Source organism: Littorina saxatilis, linkage group LG12 (assembly GCF_037325665.1).
Source record: "Littorina saxatilis isolate snail1 linkage group LG12, US_GU_Lsax_2.0, whole genome shotgun sequence".
NCBI classification, from domain to species: Eukaryota; Metazoa; Mollusca; class Gastropoda; order Littorinimorpha; family Littorinidae; genus Littorina; species Littorina saxatilis.
The window spans coordinates 33536531-33562692 of record NC_090256.1 but is presented as its reverse complement, the minus strand read 5'-3'; the positions used below and the strand labels follow the sequence as shown (position 1 = coordinate 33562692).

The window sequence follows — 26162 nt, the reverse complement described above, 5'->3', positions numbered from 1 at the left end:
TAAATGTATCCCCATTTTAAGACTCTGTTTTCAGCGAGTTTCTGTTGATAATCCTGTGTAAATGTATCCCCATTTTAAGACTCTGTTTTCAGAGAGTTTCTGTTGATAATCCTGTGTAAATGTACCCCCATTTTAAGACTCTCTCCTATCTAAGACCTGATTTTCTCAGGGGTTTTCAGGGTCTTGAAAGAGGGGTTCCACTGTAGCAGTTTTGACGGTGCTATGGTTGTGTTGCAGACCCGTTTTGCCAGGTTTGTTTCCTGACCCAGAGCACGACGACGGAGCGAGTGCCCAAGACCCTATGCCCCACCTGGGACCAGACCCTCATCTTCGGAGAGATTGAGATCCACGGCAAGCCCAAAAACCTGGAGAGGGACCCGCCGGATGTCTACGTTGAGATCTTTGACCACGATACTTTTGTGAGTCAGATAAGATGGCAGGCAATCCAAATCTCTGCAATTTCAAAGATTTTCGCGAAAGCAAAGAAATAAAATGTAATAGTTTATAGTTTAACCCAGGTGATGAGGACACGATTGTGTGTTTCTCTACATGCACAATTTATCTTTCACCAGAGAGGGTAATACATTCATATTTACAAGGCCAAAATGCATCAGCTTCTGGGGGCCTTGACCCCACACCCCCACCAGAGGCTCTGCCCTCAACCCCCAGCATTATTTATTTCCTTGAAACTCATTCTTCCTTGAATGGATTGCCCGGATGAGAAAAGTTTGTAGTCTATGTTTGTTCATACAAATGTTGCAGTCTTCATTCTTGTATATATCAAACTGAAAAATGCAGAGCATCACAAAAGTAACAACTAAAATCCATGTACATATATGGTACAGGCATTCCCACAATGTCAGCTACTTTGCGTACTTCCTAAAGCTTTGCAAGCATTTGGCATATTGGTTCTGACTGCATGCTAGCCAATGTATGGAATGACTCAAATGTTAAGTCGCTATGCACAATGACTCAAATTGGACCTCAACTGTTCCACTGATTGCCTGAAGAAGGTTTGCTGTTCAAGAAACAATGAACAAAGTGCACAAGCAAGCAAGCCGGGGTTTTTTGACAGACAAGAGGACCAAAAACTTGACGTAATAACAGAACAAAGGACTTTGTTTTTTCCAGGGGAAACCCGAGTTTCTTGGTCGCACAAAAGCCCAACCCATGGTGAAACTGGACCCAACAGACGCCCGCACACCTGTACTACAGTGGTACGAGATCAAACGTGGCGGCAAAACTGGTGGTGAACTCCTGGCTGCTTTTGAACTCTTCAGGGTAAGGATGTCTTCCATCCTTTCTGGTAGATGTGAAGAGGAGATTGTAGGGGTAGGGAGGGAGCATGGGGGCACGAAGAGGAGTTTTGAGTTGCATAGCGCAATAGAAGCAGACAATTGCACTGAGAACCATGCAGTGTAGTGTGTGATAACGTACCCCGATCTTGGCATCAATTATTTTAATCACTTCAGATGAACGAAAATAACATTGTCTGCATAATAGTGAGCACTGACTTTTGGTATCACTTATTTTAATCTGCATGTTAGAGTTGGCAGATACATTAATAAAGGCACCCCCCGCGGGTTAGGGGGAAGAATTTACCCCATGCTCCCCAGCATGTCGTAAGAGGCGACTAACGGATTCTGTTTCTCCTTTTACCCTTGTTAAGTGTTTCTTGTATAGAATATAGTCAATTTTTGTAAAGATTTTAGTCAAGCAGTATGTAAGAAATGTTAAGTCCTTTGTACTGGAAACTTGCATTCTCCCAGTAAGGTAATATATTGTACTACGTTGCAAGCCCCTGGAGCAAATTTTTGATTAGTGCTTTTGTGAACAAGAAACAATTGACAAGTGGCTCTATCCCATCTCCCCCCTTTCCCCGTCGCGATATAACCTTCGTGGTTGAAAACGACGTTAAACACCAAATAAAGAAAGATTAATAAAGGCATATGATCATTCAGTGGATGCTTTCTTTCAACCACAGATAATTGGGAAGGATCTGCCATTCTTGTTGCATGATGTTTGTGGAGCAGATCAGCATTGAGGCGTTTGTTCATGTACTTTATTTAATGCCTTCTTTCCACAACAGCTGACGGGGAAAGATCTGCCATTCTTGCCGCCCAAGAGGGGTGACCTCTTTACTGTGCCAAACGGTATTCGCCCCGTCTTGCAGCGCACTGGTATCGAAGTCAGTACCACCACTTTCTTCTTTAAAATACAGCATTTTATGGCATGCCAGCATTTTACGTATTACGTGTTACCTCGTTTTTTAAGAGAAAAGTAGTTCAGAGGCACAGAGGGAATAAGCCACATGAAAGTTGGCAGACGTAGCTTGTAGTCTTATTCAGTCCATGTTCTTTTCTGTTGAATTCCGTCTTCAGCTACTAGACTTGAGTTTGTTAGAGTATTTGCATGATACTCTTGGGAACCACAAGCTATGGTCCATCTTAGGAAGAAGGTAAGAAAGAAAAAGCCCAATGAGATAACCCTTTGTCAGAGCACCAATTATTGCAACTAGAACTAGCATGTCTACATTTTACTTTACCATTGCAAGTGAGAATGTTGAGAAGTGCTGTCAATGTTGTGCGTGCTAACATTGCACAGATGCAAGTCAGAATGTTGAGAAGTGTTGTCAATGTTGTGCGTGCTAACATTGCACAGTTGCAAGTCAAGCCTGTTGAGAAGTGTTGTCAATGTTTTACGTGCTAACGTGGCACAGATGTAAGTCAGAACTTGTTGAGAAGTGTTGTCAATGTTGTGTGTGCTAACATTGCACTGTTGCAAGTCAGAATGTTGAGAAGTTTTGTCAATGTAGTGCGTGCTAACATTGCACAGATGCAAGTCAGAATGTTGAGAAGTGTTGTCAATGTTGTGCGTGCTAACATTGCACAGATGCAAGTCAGAATGTTGAGAAGCGTTGTCAATGTTGTGCGTGCTAACATTGCACAGATGCAAGTCAGAATGTTGAGAAGTGTTGTCAATGTAGTGCGTGCTAACATTGCACAGATGCAAGTCAGAATGTTGAGAAGTGTTGTCAATGTTGTGCGTGTTAACATTGCACAGATGCAAGTCAGAATGTTGAGAAGTGTTGTCAATGTTGTGCGTGCTAACATTGCACAGATGCAAGTCAGAATGTTGAGAAGTGTTGTCAATGTAGTGGGTGCTAACATTGCACAGATGCAAGTCAGAATGTTGAGAAGTGTTGTCAATGTAGTGCGTGCTAACATTGCACAGATGCAAGTCAGAATATTGAGAAGTGTTGTCAATGTTGTGCGTGCTAACATTGCACAGTTGCAAGTCAGAATGTTGAGAAGTGCTGTCAATGTGCGTGCTGCAGGTGCTGTGTTGGGGTGTGCGCAACATGAGGAAGTTCCAGCTGTCCAACGTCAGTTCGCCCAGCATCATGTTTGAGTGTGGCGGTCACCTGCGCAACTCCTTGGTCATCAAGGACACCAAGAAGAACCCAAACTTCGTGGACCCCGTGCTTTTCTTTGACGTCGTGAGTAGACTGCCTGCTTATTTTTGTGCTCACATAAGTTACAGGCCAGGATTGGCTAAGGTGCGTTACAGGCATGGTAGCTCAGTGGTAGAACTAGGGTGCGATTCACGCTGGGGTACCTGTAGGGTAATGGATTGAGCTCAATAGGTCATCCTATCCTGCACCATCCCTTAGAAATAGAATGTGGCTGCATCAATGAGGAGGAGGGAGGGGGAAAGGCCATACAGTCTGTTCATAAGATATTTAAATGTACCTGGGAGTTGCAGCCGATAAACATAGAAAAATCAGAAAAATCTTACGCTGATAATGAAGGCACATTCGCCTCTTTCCTGTGACACAGATGCTGCCAAAAGAAGAGCTGTACATGCCTCCGATGAACATCAGCGTGATCGACCACCGCAACTTTGGACGGCGTCCTCAGGTCGGAGTCAACATCTTGAGGTCACTGGAGGAATTCCGCTGTGACCCTGATGAGCAACTTGCTGACCCTGCAGTGCAAGGTCAGGGTCATTCATATGGCGTGAGGTCGCAGAATTGGGCAGTGGAGGTTAATGAATAAAGCATAACTTTTACTGGTGGATAATTAACCTCAACTTTTTCTTTTTTTGTTATATAGCAATAATTTTTTTTTTCTCTTTTGTTGTCTGGATGGTACCAAGATGTGCTGATACCGCTCACTGATATATGTTGTAACTCATTCAACAGATGTGGTAGGAAACAGTCTGCCTCGGATAACTTTGCATCGGTTATTAGCTAAATAAAGCCCAGATATGCTGACACAGTGATGTTCCGAGGCGTCGGTCATCGGTCATAGACCGATTTAGGTTGTAAAATGACCGATTGCAAACACCGCTGTCCCGTCAAATGTCCGATCCGATCGCGAAGTCAGCGGTCATTGTCCGATAGTATTACGTCTAGAGCGCGGGTCACTGCAAGAAGAATCTGTACAAACTGAAGTATCAAACCTCGTTAAAACGAGTTCGAATTGGGGTCTACTTGAACTTCAATTTTCACTCTCGGTCGAACAATAACACAAGGGACGCAACTCTCGACCTAACAATATTACAAGAGCCACAACTCTCGCTACTTTTGACAGCGACATTTTACTTCCGCCGCCACATTTCTGCGAAGATGCCGCAGAAGAAAAAGGTTTGCGTGGGAAAAGGGCAGACACTTTTGAGTGGCTTTGTTAAAAAAAAAGGACGACACGGACAGTCAAGTTGCAGGGCCTTCGGCCCCGTCGGAGACTGAAGCCTCAGAAGGCGAGCCAATAGATCTACAACCTCAGGAACAGACGCAGGAAGAGACGCAAGAAACGAAAGTAGCTGTTCAAGCTCACTGAAAATGATCACGTGTGACATTCTGAAGTGTGTGAAAGATCACTTGTCACTTGCGACATTAATTCTGAAGCAATAATAGTGTGTGTGTGTGTGTGTGTGTGTGTGTGTGTGTGTGTGTGTGTCAGTGTGTGTGAAAGATCACTTATGACATTCTGAAGCATGTGTCTGTGTGTGTGAAAGTAACCCTACTGAACACTGTTGCATTTAAAATATTAAAATAAATTTGGAACTGTTCGGTTTTTATTTGCCTTTATTCATATATTCTCAGTCATCTAAAAAGGTTAGGTGCCATGATTGGTTCGCTTGATCTGAATGTCCTATTGTTGACTCACATGCGAAGCAAAAGTGAGTCTATGTACTCACCCGAGTCGTCCGTCCGTCCGTCCGTCCGGACGTCCGGAAAACTTTAACGTTGGATATTTCTTGGACACTATTCAGTCTATCAGTACCAAATTTGGCAAGATGGTGTATGATGACAACGCCCCAAAAAACATACATAGCATCTTGACCTTGCTTCAAGGTCAAGGTCGCAGGGACCATAAATGTTGCCTAAAAAACAGCTATTTTTCATATTTTTCCCATTTTCTCTGAAGTTTTTGAGATTCAATACCTCACCTATATATGATATATAGGGCAAAGTAAGCCCCATCTTTTGATACCAGTTTGGTTTACCTTGCTTCAAGGTCAAGGTCACAGGAGCTCTTCAAAGTTGGATTGTATACATATTTTGAAGTGACCTTGACCCTGAACTATAGAAGATAACTGTTTCAAACTTAAAAATTATGTGGGGCACATGTTATGCTTTCATCATGAGACACATTTGGTCACATATGATCAAGGTCAAGGTCACTTTGACCCTTATGAAATGTGACCAAAATAAGGTAGTGAACCACTAAAAGTGACCATATCTCATGGTAGAAAGAGCCAATAAGCACCATTGTACTTCCTATGTCTTGAATTAACAGCTTTGTGTTGCATGACCTTGGATGACCTTGACCTTGGGTCAAGGTCACATGTATTTTGGTAGGAAAAATGTGTAAAGCATGTGAGTCGTATGGGCTTTGCCCTTCTTGTTTTTTTGTAGTCAGGACATGATGTCCTATTAGTTTTTTGATTCAGGACATTTTGTCCTGTTGCGCTCCAGTCCTAGGAACATCACTGCTGATATCACTGACTGATACACATTTTATAATGTTCAACAGATGTGGTAGGAAACAGTCTGCCTCGGATAACTTTGCATCGGTTATTAGCTAAATAAAGCCCAGATATGCTGATATCACTGACTGATAAACATTTTATTACGATCAACAGATGTGGTGGGAAATGGCCCACCCGCAACTGGTGGGGACCACGTCATCGACATGCCCGTAGAGCAGAAGAAACCAAAGGTACGGACATCCACGTCTTCTTGTAACTCATTCATACTGATCTCTGACCCTCATGAGCAGACATTCAACTACAGTGGAACCCCCCTTTTAAGACCCCCCCCCCCCCCCCCAAATTTAAGACTTCCTCCTTTTAGGACCTTGCTTTTTCAGCTTTTCTGTTCACACTGTCTGTAAAGTTACCTTCATTTTATTAGACTCCCTCCTATAAGACCTGCTGTACTGGGATTTGTGGAGGTCTTAAAAGGGGGGTTCCACTGTACCCTGAGGCTATTATGAATGTATCTGATACTAAATCTTGCCAGAACTAGGCTGCTAACAACAGAAATAATCCTTCCAAAGCTAAAGTGTTAACAACTTATCTCTCTCGTTGATACATACGATTGCTGCTTGTAGCAAATTTACTCTGCGGGGTCAGTTTCTAACTTGGCTGTGTCAAAATGAAATCATGATATTAATAACCTTGTTTGGGGCCTTTTATGACTTGTGTTCTAACTTTGTGTGGAAAATGTAAACATGCTGTCTGGCTGTGCTGTGCTAGAAACATAAGCTGCCTTTTTTGTGTGTTTCTTTGTCCGTCTGTCTGTCTGTCTGTCTGTCTGTCTGTCTGTCTGTCTGTCTGTCTGTCTGTCTGTCTGTCTGTTGTAAAGAAGCATGTTGAGTGGACAGACAGTTTTTTTAGTGTTTTATTAGGGCTGTGGTTATGCTGGTTGTTACCTGATTTTGAAAGGCCCAGAAGGTACAGACGCCACCTCTAAAAATAAACTGATCTATAATGGGTGTCAGCTTGTGATGTGAACATGCCTTATTGTTAAGGTTTAAGCCAGCTTGTGATGGGTGTCAGCTTGTGATGTAAACATGCCTTGTTGTTGAGATTGAAGCGCTTGATTTTTCTGCTAGCGTACGAAATCGTGGAAGCGAGCCATAGTGAGCGCAGGCCAGGACACGCTTAGGCTTCCAGCTCATTTGTTGGGCGTGGAGCGCTCCAAGGTTGTTGTCGACTTGTTGCCTCTATCTGGCCCCTCTCTGTTTTGCCTTTGTGCAGGCGTTGAAGGAGAACGCTTAGGTTCTTTGTGTTGCTGCGTAGGTTTCTGTGCTGTGTGGCTTCTGGGGATGGGATGCGATGGGCGTGTGTGTTTATATGTAGCTATAGGTGGTTCTGAGCATGGTATTGCCGTAGGTACTCATGAGTGGTTGAAGGAATCATGCTTTGCAGAGTGAGTAGAACTTCGGTGCTTTAGCCTGGGGTGTATGGCTCTCTGGAAATGGTGCTTAACTCTTTTATCCCCCCCCCCCCCCCCCCCCCTTCTTACTGCTTCATCTCTTCGTCTTCTTCACACAACAAGCATACTTGATTTCTTTCTTGTGTTTGTGTATTTAGTTTTGATGCCTGTGGAATACGGGGGAAGATGTTCCAAATTGGGTGATAATGTACATGTCCTATTTCTTCGACTGTTAACATGTTTCACCTGTCTGTGCTGTCTTGCTTCTGAAGGAGATTCTGTCACACCTGGCCGGTAAAGTGCAGGGCAAGATCAAGCGCCTTCGAGGGGTAAACTGCCAGACGTCTGTATCAAAGAATGAAGTGAACATTGTATCACGTTTGAAACATATTTATCCAAGCATGTTTGTATAAAAGGCAGAGTATGCGTCAAGCTGTGTAACCAAGAAGTGAATCAGATACACACAACCAGATACCTATATTGAACATATTTATCCGTGCACAACTCCATTGGCGTTTTGTACATGTTGTTGGACTGTCTGTGTTTGTCTGTACAGTGGTACCTGCAGTGTGAGACACCCCCCGCGGGTTAGGGGGAAGAATTTACCCCATGCTCCCCAGCATGTCGTAAGAGGCGACTAACGGATTCTGTTTCTCCTTTTACCCTTGTTAAGTGTTTCTTGTATAGAATATAGTCTATTTTTGTAAAGATTTTAGTCAAGCAGTATGTAAGAAATGTTAAGTCCTTTGTACTGGAAACTTGCATTCTCCCAGTAAGGTATTACAGTGAAGTCCGGGTACAACGAATCTCAAGGGAGATACATTTTAGGTCATTATATCAGCAATTCGCTGAAGAGTTTTCAACCCTAAATGGCCTAAGACAAGTTTTCCCACTCACCTTCAAATGATCGTCCCATCGATCTTTCCTTGGAGAGTACAATCTCTGCATGTTTTCAACAGCTTCATAATATAATCCATAGAGAGAGGCATAGTTCAAATGTTCACTTTACTGTCACAATTTTAGAAGTAAAATTTTAAAAGTCGTGTAAAAGCATGTACATGTACATTCTGATCAATCTCCGATCAATCTCCGATTTCATGGTGTCCACCAGTTCTGGTGCATGTACTAACCTGGCCAAGTTTCCTCTCAAGACATCAAAGAGACCGCCCCATAGGTTAAACTCCCCATAGGTTAAACTCGGTCACTGACCCGGGTGCAGGAAGTGTTTCCTCTCTCATATGAAAGGGGAACCACCTCTCATAGCTAAAACTGGGTCAATGACCCCTGGGAAGAAGGTCAGTGTCTATAAACAAGGCCACCCAGCTATCACAATGGACCTGCCTTTGATCTCGCCTCACATGCAGATCGTTGTAGCCTTGTGACTTTTAGAGACAAAGCGGCTCTGGGGCGATGAAAACGTGTTTGTTAAAAGAGGGGTTCGTTATGCAAATGAGTTCAAAAGGTTCGATGTAGCCGGAAAGTAACAAGTAAGAAATAGAAGGCTGTCTGCCGGGAAATCAATGGCAGTTTGTTATAAGAGGGATTTCGTTATACCCAGGTTCGTTATTGCTGGATTCCACTGTATATTGTACTACGTTGCAAGCCCCTGGAGCAAATTTTTGATTAGTGCTTTTGTGAACAAGAAACAATTGACAAGTGGCTCTATCAGTACATGAACATGCAAGATTATGATAACATGCTCATCAGGTCCTATTTGGCACCAGCAATTTGTTTCAACAACTGAAGTTTTCAGCATACTGGATATATTACATTGGTAAGGTTAACTTTAACCCTATTTTGGACTACATTGCCTCACCTCTCAAAAAAACACGCTCATATTCGGTCAACACACGTGCCGAAAACCGGCAAGTACAGCAGACTTCCACTAACTCGCGGTCCACTAAATCGCGGAGACTTATTGGACCCCGAAAAAAACAGGACCGACTTTTAAAAAAAAAAATATATATATATTTTTATACATATATTTTTTTTTTTTTTTTTTATTTTTTTTTTTACAAAATTAGTCACGTAAAGGCCAAAAAATAGTACAGATCATGAAAAAATGTTCTATCATAACCACGCTATCTCTCTCTGGGTCCGATGGCCTTTCATCATGCAGTAAATTGTCATTTCATCTTATCAGTCTCTCTCTCTTTCTCTCCCTCAGTCCGGTCTCGAATAGCAGCTGGCATCTGCTGAAGGGACATTAAAACCCAAAAACCAAAAAAACCTCTCCCTCAGTCTCTCCAAATAGTGTTCTACGTGTGTGTGTGTTTTTTCAGGTTGTGTACATTACGGGTTGATCGAGACCTGCGAACAAAAGAAAAACAAACCTTTCACGCGCACGTGCCCCACTCAGTCAAGAACTTTCATGCCACGGTATCGTCAAATTGGCCACGTGCCTATAGAGGTTAAGTGTCTGACCAGTCAGTATGGCCAGTCAGGCGTGCAGTTGAACACTTGAGTCCAGCTAATTGCGATCTCTGCTAGACGGTCCGGGTGGCCACAGGCGCCAATCAAGTGCTTAAACTGCGCTTCAGTCTTCTGCAATCTAGTCAGGCATGCAATTTAACACTCGAGCCCTGCTAATCGCGATCTCAGCTAGACGCCCTGGATTTTCTACAGGCGCCATGAAGTGCTTCAGCTTCTTGCGTTTCCAAACGAAATAAAATAATGTGGTAATTCACCATGGCTTGCGTTCTGTTCATTGTCAGTTAGTGTGTGTGTGTGCAGCAGTGAGTCGCTATACGCGTACAGTGTACGTCTGTGTCTGTCTGTGTCTGATTAACTAGTAAGTTTGTGACGACGTATGAGTCGGAGAAAAAAAGAAAAGAAATCGTCATCTGCTGATAAAAGAAAACTTGTCATCGCAGTTAATCTTTTGAGAACTTAGTTGCCAAAAGAAGCGTCACACTTGCGAGAAACGCAGTAACACATACACATGAACATTGTAGCACAACCACATGCCAGGCGTGCGTCACACACACACGCACGCACATACACACATGCACGCACACACACACACACATGCACTCACACGGCAAACGCACACACGCCAACGTGACGCTCACAGGCTTTTTGTGACCAACAAGGGAAATAATCGCGTTTTTCTCTGACTCAGAAGAGAACGCGGTTTCTTCCCTTTAATTGGACCGTAATAGGTGCTGGAGTGACCCATTTCGCTACGGGAAAAATCCGGTATCGGTTCAGAAAGAGTTAAGCAGCATTTTTTTTAATTTCTTTACAGCACAGACCGTGGAATTTCATACTTGGTGTTCCAAGGACCAAGACTCATGTTTCTGCAACATCATTTTCATCCTGAACTTTAATGTTTAAGAAAAGTGTTACCGGTACTAACTACATGTAGTTCAAACTTTTGTGGCTTACTAGCTAGTATGGTAAACCTTGTGCTGTGTGAAGGGATGATGGTGAGTGCTCCACTTCAGTTTGTTTTTGTATGTAAAAGGTCAGTGCCATGTGGGATGGCTGTCAACTATCGTTATGACTCTTATTCCCTGTTTCAAGTTTTCTCAGTTTACATCGTGGTCCTCACTTGTCAAACCAACATGTTTTCTTTCGGTTTTTGAGGGTGACTTCGCTCTTTTCTTGTTGAGTTGTCTGCTGAAGTTCTGCTGCTGTTGTGGTCGTTCTCTCTAAAACATTTGTTATATGTTTTATATATTACATCCTGTCTTGGATTATCTTTATGTTTAGCTGTGTTTTGTCAAGATGTGATCTACACACCGTCTGAAGTTTGGGACTAAAATTCATTTACAAATTAATGATGATTCCTTCAAGTAAAGAATTTTATTTTCTGATCATTTCCAACCCTCCTCAGTACAGGGCCTGTTCGATTCCTTTGTGCCCAAGTTATCGTTTCCTCAGTTTGAAGTGGTGGGCAAGAAATCTGTCACAGAACAACCAGAAGAAATGGTTTGTTCACCTGACCCAGATTGTTGTTTATGATTGTTGAGTGCTGCCATTTCGTTATTACTTGTGTTTGGTTTTGCGTTTGTTTTGGTTTACTTTTCAAAGGAATAGTTTGTTTTGTAAGTTGTATTGTAATTTGATAATTCAGGGTCACCCTTACATTGTGGTTAAAATTCTGTCACCAAAATCCAATTGAAGTGTGCAGCTGCTTTCAACAAGAGAGACGTGTTCCTTTTAATTTCTATTTTTTTGGTCTTGCTTTATTCAATTTTTTTGTCTTGTTTAAAATTTATTAATTTATGTATTTAATTTTAATTTATTTAATTTTTTTAATTTTATATATATCAGACCTGTGCACATCTACGGTTTCTCCGTAATTTCTCCGATTTTTATATGCAGAATACGATGCTACGGATTTTTAATTAAAATTCCGAAATTCCGATGTTTTACTAAAAAAACTTTTTTTCTGTTTTAAGATGTTTTGACCAATTAGTCGGCCGTTGCGCTGAAAAGATGTTTTCCGATTTACCGGAAGCGCGCGTGTTCTCTGCATTGAGTCTTTGTTCTTAGACTTTGTTCGTCTAGCGTCTGCGTGGCAACTTGTGATTGAAGTGAAACATGGAAAAGAAAAAAAGAATGCGAGATTCAGATAGTGAAGAGGAGACACCAGCTCTGTCACCAAAGAAGAAAACGGCACAACAGTGCTGGAAGTCCAGTTATTCTCAAGAGAACCTGGAGATCGTAAAATCCAGCAAAGGAGACCTGTGTGCTTTGTGACCAGAATTATGTCTTGAACTGTCGTTACAGCTTACTACTGAAACATTTTAAAAACTACTGAAATTTGGTTTGTTTACTACTGATGAGCGTTTTGAGTGTGCACAGGTCTAATATATATATATATATAATATATATGAATGGCAGATTGTGCCCATGTCTTTATGGTGTGATGCTGTGTGTATTACTCACAAGCAGGGGATGTCGTCAGTGATGAACATCAGAATAGACCTTCCCCAGTTTCAGTTTCCCACGGTGAAAAAAGGGGGTAAAGATAAGTCAGACACCACACCAGTGAAGGTTTGTCCATGGCGAAGATCCGACTTTCAAGTTTCTGGGAGATTTGGGCGTTTTTCTATGAGGCACCACACGGGAACAGAAAATAGTGGATTTGATTGACTCTCATTTTGTTGTCTGAGAGCAAATTTGGATTTCTAAACCCAGTATTGTTTTCAACTTTGCTTTTGTTTGCTTACATTTTTAGGTCCAGATTTGATGTAGAAATCCTACTTGAAACGTTGATTTGATTTGTTTAATTATTTTCACTTTCTTGCTTTTTTTTCATTGTTTCTTCATTCCTTCTTATCACCTGACATTGCAGCTGGTTTCCATTTTCACTATCACCTTTACTTGTATTGTTGCAAGTGGTCTTCTGATGTCATGTAGTGGATTTTTTTTGCTCTCTGGGGGAATGCAGACATCAATTTTGTTGTTCTATGACATCAAGCCCTGTCTCTGTTTTGATTAAGTTCTATTGTAAAAAGTTTGCAGCAAAGGGATTAATACATGTATAACATTGTGTCGCTTTAAGATTTCCTTTTGCTGTTCTTCAATAGATTCTGTTTTTTATTCTGATATTTAATTATCAATTCTTATTTTTATTATTTGGCTGCTACATTATTCTCTCTCTGTATTTTCTGTATCAAATTTAAACAATTCGCAGGTGGAGATGTACAGTGATGGTCAATGGAGCGATCTGCAGTAATTTGTTCAGCATTTTCTGTGTATTTTGAAAATGTTACAATGCATGGTTTTGTTCAAATAATGGGTTTTTTTTATTGGAAGTGTCTTTTTCAGTACAAAAAACACCTCTTAAATGAAAGCAATTGATGTGATTCAAATTTGCCAATTACAGTGCAAACTAAAGTTGGCCAAAAAATTATTGCAACAAATTTCAAACCCAAATTAAAGCCTTAATTCCTGTGTCATTTAATTAAAACTGTATATGCCAAAGAAGGCCGTTCACTTAACCTTCAGGATCACCTTTTGGATTAAATATTTCTTTTACAGGGATCACGTGACCGCCGCTCAAGTAATTGTACCCTCAAAATCGACCAGACAAAAACGGAAGAGCCGAATGAATAATCGACAAAAAATCACAATAGGCAAAACGTTGCAACTTTCACATACGAGAAAAAAGTCAAACCAATTATCTACCCTGAACAGATTATTTTGTTTTGCTACCTTGCGTATTTCGCGTGCTATGCTATTCCTACTGATGCAGGTGTCGATCGCAAGAGCGGTCAAAAGCGGAACGTTTTACGTCAATTTTTATTGGTATCATGTCAAAAAGCGCTACATTTTACCAATGACTTCGTGGATTGCTTTGAAACTTTCAGAATATTTTACCAACATACTAGAGATAATTCGTGCGAAAGTTTGGATCGTTACGGTTATTTATCCAGATGTGACGCAATGTTTCGGAAAATGTTGTTAAACTTGTCATAGGATTGTTTACTTGTGTCCAAAAAATTCATGACTTTGCATATCTACAGATAAATGATTGATACAGATTCTGTCTAAGTTTCATTTGCGTGTAGCTGCTGGCGTTAATTTGCTAGTCATGCAAACACATGAGAAAACAAGTCGCGTAAGGCGAAAATACAATATTTAGTCAAGTAGCTGTCGAACTCACAGAATGAAACTGAACGCAATGCCATTTTTCAGCAAGACCGTATACTCGTAGCATCGTCAGTCCACCGCTCATGGCAAAGGCAGTGAAATTGACAAGAAGAGCGGGGTAGTAGTTGCGCTAAGAAGGATAGCACGCGTTTCTGTACCTCTCTTTGTTTTAACTTTCTGAGCGTGTTTTTAATCCAAACATATCATATCTATATGTTTTTGGAATCAGGAACCGAGAAGGAATAAGATAAAAGTGTTTTTAAATTGATTTCGACAATTTAATTTTGATAATAATTTTTATATATTTAATTTTCAGAGCTTGTTTTTAATCCGAATATAACATATTTATATGTTTTTGGAATCAGCAAATGATGGAGAATAAGATAAACGTAAATTTGGATCGTTTTATAAATTTTTATTATTTTTTACAATTTTCAGATTTTAAATGACCAAAGTCATTAATTAATTTTTAAGCCACCAAGCTGAAATGCAATACCGAAGTCCGGGCTTCGTCGAAGATTACTTGACCAAAATTTCAACCAATTTGGTTGAAAAATGAGGGCGTGACAGTGCCGCCTCAACTTTCACGAAAAGCCGGATATGACGTCATCAAAGACATTTATCAAAAAAATGAAAAAAACGTTCGGGGATTTCATACCCAGGAACTCTCGTGTCAAATTTCATAAAGATCGGTCCAGTAGTTTAGTCTGAATCGCTCTACACACACACACACACACACGCACAGACACACATACACCACGACCCTCGTTTCGATTCCCCCTCGATGTTGAAATATTTAGTCAAAACTTGACTAAATATAAAAATGGAACGTTCACGCTGTTTTGCGCTTACAGCTGTTATCGCTGCGTGCCTCATGCTACGGTTCCCGCAGTGGGGCACTGCGGTTATGAAATTAAAGGCCCCTCCTGTTTTTGGAACCGCAGGAGCTTTCTAGTTTGCTGTTAGGTAGATTTTTGGTTCCTCTTTCCTGTCATGCTCTCTTTTTCTTCATGAATTCTTTTCTTTTTTCTGCCTTCTTGCTCATTCACCTGTATTTTTTCCAAAAATCTCTTCTCTTGCCGCTTGTCTCGCGATTCATGTATAGTTTAATCTGTTAGTGTTCTGATGTAAGTCCAGCAGTAGATAGGTTAAGCCTATTTTAACATACTGGAAACTGGTAATCTTCCAGTAGGTATTAATTTAGTTTTACTAAAGCCTGCTGGGACACAAGTAATGGGTTAGTGCATTTGTAAACAGGAATCGCTTGACAAGTGGCCCCCTTCATCCCCCCCTTCCTCGTCCTGATATGGCTCTGCGTAGTCGGCTGGACGTTAAGCAACAAATAAACAAACAAACAAATCATGCTACGGTCACGCTTGGCTGGGCATCGCTGTGGCACCAGAATCATCGCTTAAATATGTTGCGTGTTTACTGGTCCAGAATTTGCGTCAGTGCTTACACGCACATAAAACTTTAGCAGTGTGTGTATCAATCATTTTTCTAAAGACATGCAAAGTCATACATTTTTTGGACCCAAGGGAATAATCCTACGACGAGATTAAAAACTTCTTTCAAAAAATTGCATAACATTTTAACAAACACCTGCAACAATCCATCATTTTGCTCGAAGTATCTCTAGTATGTTAGTAAAATATTCTGAAAGTTTCAAAGCAATCCACCAAGTCATTGCTAAAGTGCAGACTTTTTTGTCGTGATATCCCTAAAAAATGACGCAAAAGTCCCGTTTTTGACCGCTCTTGCGATCGACACCTGCATCAGTAGGAATAGCATAGCACGCGAAATACGCAAGGTAGCAAAACAAAAAAATCTGTTCAGGGTAGATAATTGGTTTGACTTTCTTCTCGTATGTGAAAATTGCAACGTTTTGCCTATTGTGATTTTTTGTCGATTTTTCATTTGGCTCTTCCGTTTTTGTCTGGTCGATTTTGAGGGTACCCTTACTTGAGCGGCGGTCACGTGATCCCTGTAAAATAAATATTTAATCCAAATGGTGATCCTGAAGGTTAAGTGAACGGCCTTCTCTGGTATATAAAGTGTTAATAAAATGACACGGGGATTAATGCTTTAATTTGGGTTTGAAATTTGTTGCAATAATTTTTTGCCCAAGTTTAATACTGGTTTTTGTTGGTAACACAGAACTAGATCAGTTGCTGACAAATGTATCGCTAGATTTCATGCTTCCTACTTAGGTAACATTAGATTTCAAGATTATTGTGGTAACATAAGATTTCCTGCTTACAATGGTAGCATACGGTTTCATGGATACATGGCTAAACTAGTCGGTTGTAGCATAAGATTTCATGCTTTGTATTAACATAACATGTCATGCTTTCTGTGGTATCATAAGATTTTATAGAAACACAGAACAGGATCAGTGGCTGACAAATGTATCGTTAGATTTCATGCTTCCTAAGGTAACATTAGATTTCAAGATTATTGTGGTAACAAACAGTTCATGCTTCCTCACAGTAGTAACATAACATGTCATGCTTCTTGTGGTAGCATATTAACATTCCATGCTAGCACAGAAGATGATCATCAGCTAACTGGTTGTGTGTTGGTGTGTTCAGAAGACAGCAGCTATATAGCTATATGTTGGTGTGTTCAGATTAAGACAGCAGCTAACTATGGCTGTGTGTGTGTGTGTGTGTGTTTAGAAGACAGAGCTGGCCCTGGAAGAGCTGGACTGGTGGTCCAAGTACTACGCCTCCATTGGCGAGACCAGCAAGTGCAAGAAGTACATGGAGCTTGGCTACTACACGATCAAGGTATGCTGCAAACTTCCCCAACACCCTCTTGACACACGTGCATGCACGCAACATGTACATGCACACACACATGCGCGCACATGAACACACATACACATGCATGAACACACATGCATGCACACACACACGCACACACACATGCACACATACACACACACATGTGCATATATACACATACACTCCCTTTTCAACCCTCGACCCCCTCTTCCTACTTTCCGACTTCACGCTGTCCTTCAGATAAATTCTTTGTGCAGGCTTTTATAGAGATAAGTTGCTCTTACAGAGTGCAGAAATTACTGTATTAATGTCTGATGTTTTCCAGGAATTTGTCTTAATGTTGTTTTCAAAAATTAACACATACCCCATGCACACCTCAATATAGACATGCTTATAGGAAACAATTTCACACTGTACATACAAGATGTCAGGTACGTATTCTAGTTGTCCATGAAGTTTTTAGGACCGCTGCCAGTGTGTGTGAATTAGACATCAATCAATCAATCAATGAGGCTTATATCGCGCATATTCCGTGGGTACAGTTCTAGGCGCTCTGCAGTGATGCCGTGTGAGATGAAATTTTATACGGCCAGTAATTGCAGCCATTTCGGCGCATATTTACCTTTCACGGCCTATTATTCCAAGTCACACGGGTATAGGTAGACAATTATTAACTGTGCCTAAGCATTTTTTGCCAGGAAAGACCCTTTTGTCAATCGTGGGATCTTTAACGTGCACACCCAATGTAGTGTACACGGGGGGGAGTTCGGACACCGAAGAGAGTCTGCACACAAATTTGACTCTGAAATAAATTTCCGCCGAACCTGGGATCGAACTCACGCTGACAGCGGCCAACTGAATACAAATCCAGCGCGCTACCAACTGAGCTATATCCCCGCCCCAGACATGATGAAACTCTAAGCAAATGTTAAAGGCTGTCCTTACTTGAGACCGAAGTCGACTTAACAAAATCTTTTAACTGAAAATTCAATGCCAAGGCTTTATGCAGCCAGCTTCGCGAAGTCAACTTCAGCCAATTAATTTAATTTGAGGCTTAACACTGAGAATCCTGAATTTCTTCTTGTTTAGTGTTGGACGATTTATTTAGAATCCTTCTTGGTGTGTTTGTGCAACAGGTGTATCAGACAGAGCTGGAGAAAGCAGAAAACTACCACGACTTCAACGACTTCTGTCACACCTTCCCCCTCAGCCGCGGCAAAGATGGCGATGACGATGAGGGTGAGAACGTTGTGGGAGAGTTCAAGGTCAGTTTGACTTTTAATGAGTTTTATGTTTACCTTGTTTAAAATTATGAGCATGCATTCACTCTTCTTTTCAGAAATGTACACATAGTGGTTTTCCCCTTTTCATGATGCAAGAGATATGAGAAAATCAGATTTTAACAGAGAGGGAATTTTGATTAATGTGGAAGAAAATTCATGGAGGTAAATTTACAGCCGTAACAAAAATTTGAGAGCCACAAAATTTGGTTGTAAAAAGGAGGGAGCTATAAGTCTTCATAGGGGGTTTGGACATGGGCCTTAAAACGGGGTTGGATTTTCTGTCAATGGTTAATTTCTTTTTCCCTATAAAGCTGTTCACAGGGCAGCTATTTATCATAAACTGCACTTGTTTGTGTACAGGGTACTTTCCGCGTGTATCCCCTGCCACCTGATCCCAACGAACCGCTGCCCACTCGCATGCTGTGCAACCTTCCCCCCTCCACACCTGAAGAGTGCCTGGTCCGCATCTACGTCATCAAGGCCACTGACCTTCAACCCAACGACCCCAGCGGCTTGGTATGTCATTGCTGATCTGGCTCTCTTTCGCTGTCTGTCTCGCCCTTTCTCTCTCTCTCAACATCTTGTTTGAAATCAAAATGGCAATAACAGACACACAAAGTGGTTCGTTTCCATTTAGTCTTTTTTTTCATGAATCCAAAAAAATTAGGTGTATTTTGTTTTAATTGCTTTTGTGCTCAAAAACAATCGAAATCCCTTTTCCTCAAACTGGGTTTCAATGTTTACAATATTATACCAATAGACAATGTTGTCTCAGTCGATGGGTTTTGGTCAGACAGAGCTTACTTTGAGGGAAGATTTTTCAGTGCAGTTTTGATGTTTAGGTCAACAGATTGAGTAAATGTGTTGATATCGCTTTACGTGACTTCTTCACTTCGGTTTGACTTTTCTCTTTCTTTCATTGTCTGTTCATATAATGCAGGGGTGTGTGTGTGTGTGTGTGTGTGTGTGTGTGTGTGTGTGTGTGTGTGTGTGTGTGTGTGTGTCCCCTATACTATTCAACACAAGTGAATTGTTTGCTGTGTGCAGGCTGACCCCTACATTGAGGTAGTGCTGGGCAAGAAGAAGCTGAACAGTAGAGACAACTACCTCCCCAACACCACCGACCCTGTGTTTGGCAGGTATAAAACACCTCTTGTCATTTCTCCAAGGCCTGTAAGACACAATTTTGTGCTAACCAGGCAAAAATCAAATGTGATAAGTTGACATCGAAAGAGTTGGCGGTTAATAGCCAACTAGATAGCAAGCTGTGCAGCCGCCATGTTTTTTCTCGCACTCCAGAGAGATGGTCGCCTGTTTCGTCAAATCTTCACCTTCCTCGTGGTGAGCATGCAGTCCCCAAGAAACACCCTTAGCGAAATTTGTTTGTGGAATCCTAGCCATCTTTCTGCTTTGAAACTGGGGGTCAGCGTCACTATGTCAGTCAGGGCTTTGTTTCAAGGAAAAACAAAAAGAAAAATCTGATACAGGCCAAACTACAACTAACACGGTAATTACTTTTTCACAAAAAGATAATACTCCTCTCCCTCATTTGAGGCTGAGCTGGGGTATATATTGAAGCGCCTATGCTTCCACGACATCTTATTTTAAAGTGCTGTGGCAATAGTCAAACACCCATCTCACCCTGCCTCAAGTATTATAATACTCTTAATGCAGATGCAACTCTTCCACAGCCAGTGAAAACCTCAACAGAATTATTTTCAAGTCCAATCCGTCTATTGTTTGAAAGTGTATCCATAATATCGCTGTCCTCAGCGTAGGAAGACATAGACATAGAAGACTTTATGCTCTGAAAAGAGAAATTTGTTTGTGATGTGTATATGACAAAAAACATGACATCGAACAACATTATCAATTTTTTATTTTTGTCCAGGACATTTGAGATGACGGCCATGCTGCCCCTGGACAAAGATCTGACCGTCAGGGTCAAGGACTATGACCTCATTTCCTCCGATGACCTCATCGGTGAGACGGTCATCGACCTTGAGAACCGCTACCTGAGCAAGATGAGGGCTACCTGTGGCATTGCCAAGACCTACTTCATGTGAGTAGACGACATGATGAAAAAGGTTGGGTTGGGAAGGTGGGTTGAATACAGTGCTGACCCGGCCACACTCTGGAAGTATCTAGAGGCACAGTGGGAACCCCTGTTTAAGACTTTACAAAATCTGAGACAGTCAGGTTGTAAAAAGGAGGGAGTCTCAAAGCAGGGGATCTTAACTAATTGTCTCCCAGGTACAGATATATCCGTACCCACTCACATGGCTCTATCTGACCAGGTACGGATATATCCGTACCCACTCACATGGCTCTATCTGACCAGGTACAGATATATCCGTACCCACTCACATGGCTCTATCTGACCCGGTACAGATATATCCATACCCACTCACATGGCTCTATCTGACCAGGTACGGATATATCCGTAGCCACTCATATGGCTCTATCTGACCAGGTACGGATATATACGTACCCACTCACATGGCTCTATCTGACCAGGTACGGATATATCCGTAGCCACTCATATGGCTCTATCTGACCAGGTACGGATATATCCGCTCAGACTGTTAGCTTCAGTTGCTTCCTGTAACCTCCATCTAACGCCTGCATTCCAGCGTGTTGATACACAGTTACTACACTGTGAGTTACAACAATTCTGAGTAACATGCTGCAGCACAGCTGGTCTCAGTTAAAAAAAAATTGGTCAACATAGGTGGGGTAGAAAGTGTTAACGGGTCTTAAAAGGGAGGTGTTACTGTGTCATACCTCTTCACGAGAAAAGCCAAACATTCAAGGGGTACTAGTACTACAGTTGTGACTGAAAGATACACTTAGTGACTGGTTTTTTTTACCATCAAATTAATTGTCAGCCATACAAAAGAAGAAAGTATTTTTTTTATCAAATTTGTGTTTATCGGCTGTTGAGTGCTTCGGAAAATCGAGCAGGAGAAATTTGTATTGTGTGTTTTTATACAAAGGTCACATTGGAATCAAAATTCTGTAGGTATATTCATATCTCCTGCAGACCTGTTTTACCCCCCCCCCCCCCCCCCCCCCAATGAAAATCAGAAATGCAACTGGTACTTTTCCGTAATTTGAGGCATCTTTGAGTAATCTTTTTTATCAACCATAAACCAGCTCGAAAACGATTAAACGACACGTTAATTCGCGCGCTACCATGCAAAACAAGTACAAAATTGATAACCATGTTTAACAGTACTACACACACAGAAGCTCGATCACACACACCACAAACACACAACACAAGACACCTGGTATGTATGCAAGTTAACAAAGACAAGTTTACTTTATCCAAAAAAAAACCCACCTCACAGTATTCAGGGGGGGAGCAAGAGAGCTAGGGGGGGGGGGGGGGTACAACCTGGGGTCCAGGGGTTGGGGGGTCTGGCTGAAGAATTTTAGCTATTTTATTAACAATTTGCGGCTTATCCTTGATTTTAAAGACGATAAACTGGTGTCAGCAGCCACTCATTATTTCTTTTAAAGTTAGTATTAAATAATGGCAATTTATCTTCATTGATATCTGCTCCCGACAACAATTTCAGACAGAAAATGGGGTTTGTTTTTTTCCACAGACGGAATTTTTGTGTTTTTTGTTGCTTTTTTGACAGCAAGGGGGGGTCCGGAACCCCTGTAACATCCCCCCCACCCCCACCCCACCCCCCCTACTCTGCCCTTGGACTATTTACAATCAAGATGCATGTGAACAAAACCACCTTACATTCTGTCACATCAGACATCCTACATTAAAACCAGTCATAATAACTCTCTCCAGAAGCTACCTTTAATTTTAGAGGACCGATTCGTTTATTTCATTTAAACATTTTGTTGTAAGTTTTTCGATTCAAAGAACTGTGATCTTTGCTATATTGGAGAAATATTAATGGAGATCAGTTTTAGACTCAGAAAGACTTGAATTTCGGCAACAGCGCAAGTCACTGATGAGCGCGACCATAGACCTACATCTATGTCTCTGGCGCGACTGACCGTAGTGAGAGATCGGTTCGCAGGTCTGGGAGATTCTGTGGAAGTAGAGACCTAGGTCAAATAAACTCGATGCGAAGCAGGCTCATGTTTTGCCAAACATAATTTCGTGTTTTTGTTTGTTTCCATGTTCATTTGTGTACTGCATTTTGTTAAAAACTAATGCTGCGTCTAACCTCGGGACACGTGCCGCGACGTGACTCGTATTCTAACTGACTAGCTTTGTTGTTGCACTGATCTCAAGTCGATCACCAAAATGAATGTGGTTCGCTCTTCTTAAACTTCACCAGACACCGCCACTTGACTTAATAGTTTTGCCGATATTTCTGTACAACTTTCGCTTTTTTGGTTGGCATTTCGAACCCACAGAGATCGGCCCTATATTACCCTTCGGACCAATGTCGATCTCAAAACCGCGGAATCCGACAAATACCTTGCTGTGCACATGCGCAGAAAAGGCTGTTTCGGTCAGCCTTGAAATCACAGTCCTGGTGACTACCACAATTTCGACTTCGAATTTTCACGCACGAAAAAGGTTCTCTCGACCGCAATTTCCGGAATTTTCGGTAGATTTCCGTAATACCGGAATTTAGACTCCAAATCCGTAAAAATTCCGGACAATCCGGGAGGGTAAACAGGTCTGCTCCTGTAGAAAAAAACAAGGTCTTAAAAGAGGGCAAGTTTTAAATCAAGGGGGGTTCCACTGTAGCAAGTTTTAAATCAAGGGGGGGTTCCTCTGTATAACTTTGATTTTTCCATGATGTGGAAGACTGCATATAGTTTGTTTGTGTGTGCAGCACTGGCATCAACATGTGGCGAGACAGCCGCAAGCCCAAGGAGATTCTGGAGGACTACTGCGTGAAGAACCGCCTGTCAGGACCCATGTACTACGGCAACAACTCCGTCAAAGTCGGCCAGAGGGTCTTCACTCTCGCAGAGTTTGGTGAGTGGGGGATATTTTCCGGCTGGTAGTTGTTGTTTGGGATGGCAGGAGAGGAAAAAAGAGTTGAAATGCTAACAAATACAATTTATATTTCATTTTCTGTGAACTGTTTTGTGTGTGTGTGTGTGTGTGTGGGTGGGTGGGTGGGTGGGTGGGTGTGTGGGTGTGTGTGTGGCTGGCTTTCAGTATGGTCTGAAAAATGAGAGATGCAGCTAATGCTCTGTACCGCCTTGGGGGCTATAAAATACGGCAAACTATAAATTGAACCCTCACTCGGTGTGTTGCAGAGAAGGACAAAGCGCCGTCAAACGAGATGGGACCAGCAGAGGAGCGTCTGGCGCTGCACGTGCTCAACGCTTTCCCCATCGTGAAGGAACACGTGGAGAGGAGGCCGCTCTTCAACACCCTGCAGCCTGGCATTGAACAGGTGACGCCATGCTCTTGAACAATTACATTTTTATTCGCCTCGGTGTCTTATACAGTAAACATACGTTGTCTTGATCCAGCTGTTACATGTTTGATTTGCTTGCACAGTGGTACCCGCCTTGTAAGACAATTGCTAAAACCAGTGCCTTTTTTGTGTTTTAGTTGTGAGGTTGTAATAATATTAATGTCTGTTGCACTGCTGAAAAGGCCTGTAATGTAGGGAAATGAATGGCTTTTCTTACAGTGTCATTGATTTTAGGGTGAACCACCTAGTGACAAAGATATGTGTACAACCGCACATACATACTGAGTTCCTTTTGACAAGTTTATATAATTTTCATTCACATGTGAGATGCAGCGATGGTGGGATAATATGGAGTTGTTAGCTGGCTCACAAATTACACAAATGTGACCCTCAAACCACGGAATGAGTCGGATGTCACCTCGCTGGGCTCTGCGCTAGGCCTAATATACGTCCGGCAGGTGTCAGGTATCAGTGTGAGGATCACCTTAGTCCCAGGCTTATAACTCCAAAAGTCTTTGCTGTTTTCTAAACCGTGTTTCACCACTGGATAGAGCATAAAAAAACTCTTAAAGAAAATGTAAGAAATAAAAAAATTAATGCAAAGGTGACATGCGACTCATTCCGTGGTGGAGGGTCACAAATAGGCATTACAAATTCAGTTATGAAATGCTGATGTTAAAAATTCCTCAGTGTTGAACAGTTTCAGAGTCATGCAGTCATGTTAAAACTTGGATGTCTTAATTATTACAGGATGCGGTGAGTGTCATATACTGGAAAAGTATCCTTGACAGCTGTCGGCACAAACCTCCTGCATTTTACACCCTCTCCGTTTCCCTGTCATTAATTTCCCTCTCCGTTTCCTTGAAATTGTGTCTTTGCATTTTCAGTGTCTGAAATGGAGAAACTCCATGCCTGCTTAAATGTTGGTTATGATTTGTTGTTATTATGTCCGAAGAATGAACTTTTTGATTGACTTTGTCCTGAGTGGATGTTGATTATCTAAAACTAAGCAGGTGACAAATGTCAGTCGGTTGCTAATTACTTCCTCCATTTCTCACCCCCGCCCTATCCCACTGTCGTTCACGTTCCGTCTGATGCCTGCCTTTTCTTGTCGTTTTATTATTGATTGATTTAAACATCAAAACTTTTGTAAATTTTACGTTTAGTTGGCTGCTTGGCAGTTGTATTTAAATACCATTTATTTCCCATTAATTTTGCATTTACATTTTTGTGTCCATGTTTTTTCTTCTTCATCTTCTTGAATTTTTTTTTCCTTTTCTATTATTTCTATTAATGCATCATACACCATGTCGGGTTCATGAATTTCATGTGCTAGTTTAGTATTTTCAATGATTTGGCCTTGATCATTGTCTTTCTCACATCCTCTCTTCATACAAGATGTTTCTGCCTTTTACACCCAGAGCAATGTGTGTTCTTTTTTCACCTTACTGGAAGTTGCTGAAGCACAGATTCCACTTGATGAAATTGAGACGACGTTCTGTCTCGTGTCTATTCACACTTGTTCTCTGAGAAATAAGCCTCACACCCACAAACCCATTGTCTCCACATTGCAAATGTTCTCATCTGGTCAGATAAACATTTGGTGTTAAAGGGGAATCAATGAACATGTGGTAGTGTCCTTTGTGCACTACATTAATTACACAGTGCTTCCAACATGAAGAAAAAAATGATGCAGAAATAAGGATACATGAAGTATTTAAAACCAATATCTATCATTATTAATGTTCAAGTGATTTTCGCCTTAATCGTAGTGTATTAACTGACTGTTTGATTCTTGAAGCATTCTTGTCTGGCATGCTTCTCTGTGTCATTGTGTCAAATTTTCCATGCGTCTTTGTCCACATCTCTCTTATTTTCTTGTCCTTTTCTTTGCAAAGTAGTTTAGTACATGTGGCCTTTGCTGACATTGTGTCGGTGGTGTGTTCATTCCACCTGCGAAAGAAAATGCATCATTCTAAAATTAGTATATTATATTTTACACGTTTCCAGTTGTCTTTAGACTTTAGTGTTTTACCATGTGTTCCGATGATTGGAAAGGGATCATTTTAACTTCTTCATAACTGAAAAGAGATACGGGTAGAATTGGAACAGAGTTAGTCATTATGAATCCCTGGTCACTTCATGGGGTATATGTGTGATACTGTCCGTCTGTTTTTCCTCTGTGTGTGTGTGTGTGTGTGTGTGTGTGTGTGTGTGTGTGTGTGTGTGTGTGTGTGTGTGTGTGTGTGTGTGTGTGTGTGTGTGTGTGTGTGAGTGTGTGTGAGAGAGAGAAAAAGTGTGTGTTTTTGTGTGAGTAAGAGAGAGAGAGTGTGTGGGTGTCTGTTACTGTTTGCGTCTGTATGACGTGTACACACATATGCAGCTGCGCCTTTGTGCACCCGGCTTTATACAAGTTTTGACTTCATTGCTATTCAGGATAGAAACAAGACTACACTGTGAGCAACATTGAGCAGGAATTAAGAATGATACACATGATGTTTCAGGGAAAGATCTTCATGTGGGTGGACATATTCCCCAAGTCTGTGGGACCCCCTGGTCCTCCCTTCAACATTGCGCCCCGCACAGCCAAGAAGTGAGTAAAATCTGTGGTCACAAAAATAGT

The 26162-nt window shown here is 41.5% G+C and overlaps 1 protein-coding gene across 2 annotated transcripts in view; it reads left to right on the top strand.

Annotated features, from left to right (window-relative positions):
- The window catches only part of LOC138981787 (myoferlin-like), a 128037-nt gene that overhangs the window by 88189 nt on the left and 13686 nt on the right, over positions 1-26162 (top strand). For both annotated transcript variants that reach the window (XM_070354866.1, XM_070354867.1), the window contains 14 exons: positions 238-419; positions 1132-1281; positions 2090-2188; positions 3338-3499; positions 3840-3999; positions 6151-6227; positions 16732-16842; positions 17976-18104; positions 18483-18638; positions 19170-19261; positions 20014-20184; positions 22943-23088; positions 23376-23515; positions 26044-26132. In XM_070354866.1, coding sequence (XP_070210967.1) covers positions 238-419; positions 1132-1281; positions 2090-2188; positions 3338-3499; positions 3840-3999; positions 6151-6227; positions 16732-16842; positions 17976-18104; positions 18483-18638; positions 19170-19261; positions 20014-20184; positions 22943-23088; positions 23376-23515; positions 26044-26132 — 1864 coding nt within the window. The remainder of the gene's footprint in view (positions 1-237; positions 420-1131; positions 1282-2089; positions 2189-3337; positions 3500-3839; positions 4000-6150; positions 6228-16731; positions 16843-17975; positions 18105-18482; positions 18639-19169; positions 19262-20013; positions 20185-22942; positions 23089-23375; positions 23516-26043; positions 26133-26162) is intronic.